Below are 2792 nucleotides of genomic sequence, written 5' to 3'. Positions count from 1 at the left end.
TCACGAGTAGGGCCATCTCAGCCCACATTAAGACATCTGCCAATCACAATTTGGGCTGTCTCCGCCCACATCAAGACCTCTGCCAATCACAATTTGGGCTGTCTCCGCCCACATCAAGACCTCTGCCAATCACGACTTGGGCTGTCTCCGCCCACAGGACATGTTCTGCAGAGACCCCAACTTGGTTAATCTGCTAATGATGCTGATAAAAGCTATAGTTATAGTTAACAGCAGAAAGAAATGAGTTCACAGTATAAATGAAAGAATAACTTAATGCAGGGTTGTTTTCTTCAAATATTATTTTAAACAAAGTACAGATCTGTGATGTGGTGGTCTGATGTGATGAGGTTTACACAATGAATAAAATGCTACACAGCTATCATCTGTCTCAAAAAGCAGATATACTGTAAATATTTTCTGTTTGATCCTCTTCGTTCAAATCCCTCTGACATAATCTGGATGATATTTATAGATTAGCAGTGACAGAGAAAGAAGACAGGAACAGGCTGATAGTTAGTGGAGACACTGAAAACATTGGTAAATGTGCAGCAGCTACAAATGTCTCCTCAGCTCAGAGGTTTGGAGTTCGCATGTTCTCTCTGTGCATGTGTGGGTTTTCTCCAGGTACTCTGGTGTTCTACAGATTAAACACATAAGGGTTTGATACATGATCCCTCTAAACTCTACTGTCTGCCAGAGTTTCCCAGATAAAACCTGACATCTTAAAGCCTGTAGTGCTCATGGCACATGTGCTGCAGGTCCTCTGGTCATCCTGCAGCTTTTTATCTAGTATTTTTACCTGCCCACACCTGCTTGTCACAGATTACTACAGACTACCTGTTTGACAGAGGCAAAGAGTGTGTGTGAGCTACCTGACAACTTTGTATGGACCAGAGAAATTTTGTAAAGAAGCACATCTGGCCTGCGGACCGCCTGTTGGAAAGGCCTGTCAGCTGTCAGACAGCTGCAGAGGAAAAAAGACCCCCTGAAGTCCTCTGAGACTATCAGACACATTTTACATCCTAACTCTTGTTGATTACTGATCTATGACCAACAGTCAACCTGAGGACTTACTGCTCTGTGCAAAAGTCTTCAACATCCTCTTATTTCTACATTTATCTCTAACAACAAAAACATTAGAAAGTTGTGATGATGCAGCTGCAAATTATTAAAGCAAATCCAACAAATGTCTCCAGTAAAACTCTGTGCACTCTGCTAAGAGGAAGCATCCTAATGAGTCCAACCATTATTTCAGTGCTCTGTGGTACTAGTTTTATTGGATTTGATGAGTACTAAATGTAAATTGAAAATGATATGGTATAAACTGCACATTTTAGTGTGTATACTGCACATTTTGTTGTATAAACTGCACATTATGTTGTATAAACTGCACATTTTAGTGTAAACTGCACATGTTGTATAAACTGCACATTTTAGTGTGTATACTGCAAATTTTGATGTATAAACTGCACATTTTAGTGTATAAACTGCACAATTTTATGTATAAACTGCACATATTGGTGTATAAATTGCATGTTTTACTTTAAAGCTGCACAACAAGAAACAGGATTAAATATTTAAATAAGATAACAATCTTTTGATATTTCTGCACTGGAACCGTTCGTCAGCAAACACTGCATCTAACAAAATGTTCATTACATAATGGTTTCATGATCATGGACTGGTAACATTTTCATTCAGTATAAGAAATAACCCAGTGTACTGTAAATATAAAATACATTAGAAGGATCAAAGTTTATCCTCTTAAGTTTTATAATGAGTCAAATTATATGTTTGAATAACGATGTCTGAACATAGAGATTGTGACTGATTATTTACGCTTCGATGTGAAATGATCGTGAAGTCCTTGTTGGTTTTAAAGTGACTCAGAAGACCTGAATGGTTTGTCCTCATCACTGACTGACAGCATCATTTCACACAACACCCTGCTGGCTCCATTATCGGACAATGACAGGTGTCGTGACGCTGACTTCCTCCAGCAGATAACGGCTTACTGCACATAGTAATAATAATAATAATAATAATAACAACAACAACAACAGGACGCGTCAGTAGTTTGACATTGACCAACGTCAGGAGGACGGTAGTTTCACGGAAACGAATGGACCGATTCTGCCGGGGACACAGAATTCTACATGACACCTGCTATCTCGGGTTCTCCTCCATGACAATTAAAGCAGCGAATCGTTACTTGATCGTGTTGATAGCAGAGCTAATTGTTTACTATAACCGTGAGGAACACACATCTACCAACCACAGTCAGGCTGAACATCTCAACCAGTGTAACGGTGCCGTCCGATAATGGGAGCACGCGAGTTGCATTTACCTGTAATGGGAAAGAGGCGCTCTTGTTGCCCACGTATCCCCGGACGACATGGCTCTGTATGGACAGAACACGGCATTCCATGGCGCCTCCCGGTCAGCCGAGGACAGATGCAGATAACCTGTTATTCACAGACAGCCACGTCCACTCATAACAACACGGGAACGCACGAGTCAAACGTTGAAAACACGGCGCAGCCGGTCAGAGTGCAGCTACGTTAGTTAGCCTGTTAGCGGCTAGTGTAGGCAATCTGTGTGACCGCCCAAACACGATGACGTCAGCACAGCTGGACGGTAATGGGCGCAAAGTGCAGTCTTTTTCCATTCAGCCTCATCTGGATCTCATCTTTCTGTCTACTTCACACAGCCCGATCATATTATTCCACATTATTCCATGTGTGTGTGTGTGTGTGTGTGTGTGTGTGTGTGTGTGTGTGTGTGTGTGTGTG

General features: G+C 41.5%; 1 protein-coding gene across 1 annotated transcript in view; it reads right to left on the bottom strand.

Moving 5' to 3' along the window:
- The window catches only part of LOC106527750 (pyridoxal kinase), a gene marked incomplete in the record, with an annotated part of 64236 nt that extends 61636 nt beyond the window's left edge, over positions 1 to 2600 (bottom strand). Inside the window, 1 exon segment of the mRNA XM_014022735.1 lies at positions 2348 to 2600. Coding sequence (XP_013878189.1) covers positions 2348 to 2428 — 81 coding nt within the window.
- Between the last annotated feature and the right edge of the window lie 192 nt (positions 2601 to 2792).

Source organism: Austrofundulus limnaeus, unplaced genomic scaffold, assembly GCF_001266775.1.
Source record: "Austrofundulus limnaeus strain Quisiro unplaced genomic scaffold, Austrofundulus_limnaeus-1.0 Scaffold340, whole genome shotgun sequence".
NCBI classification, from domain to species: Eukaryota; Metazoa; Chordata; class Actinopteri; order Cyprinodontiformes; family Rivulidae; genus Austrofundulus; species Austrofundulus limnaeus.
The sequence above is the reverse complement of the archived record's forward strand: the minus strand, read 5'-3'. Positions and strand labels throughout refer to the sequence as shown.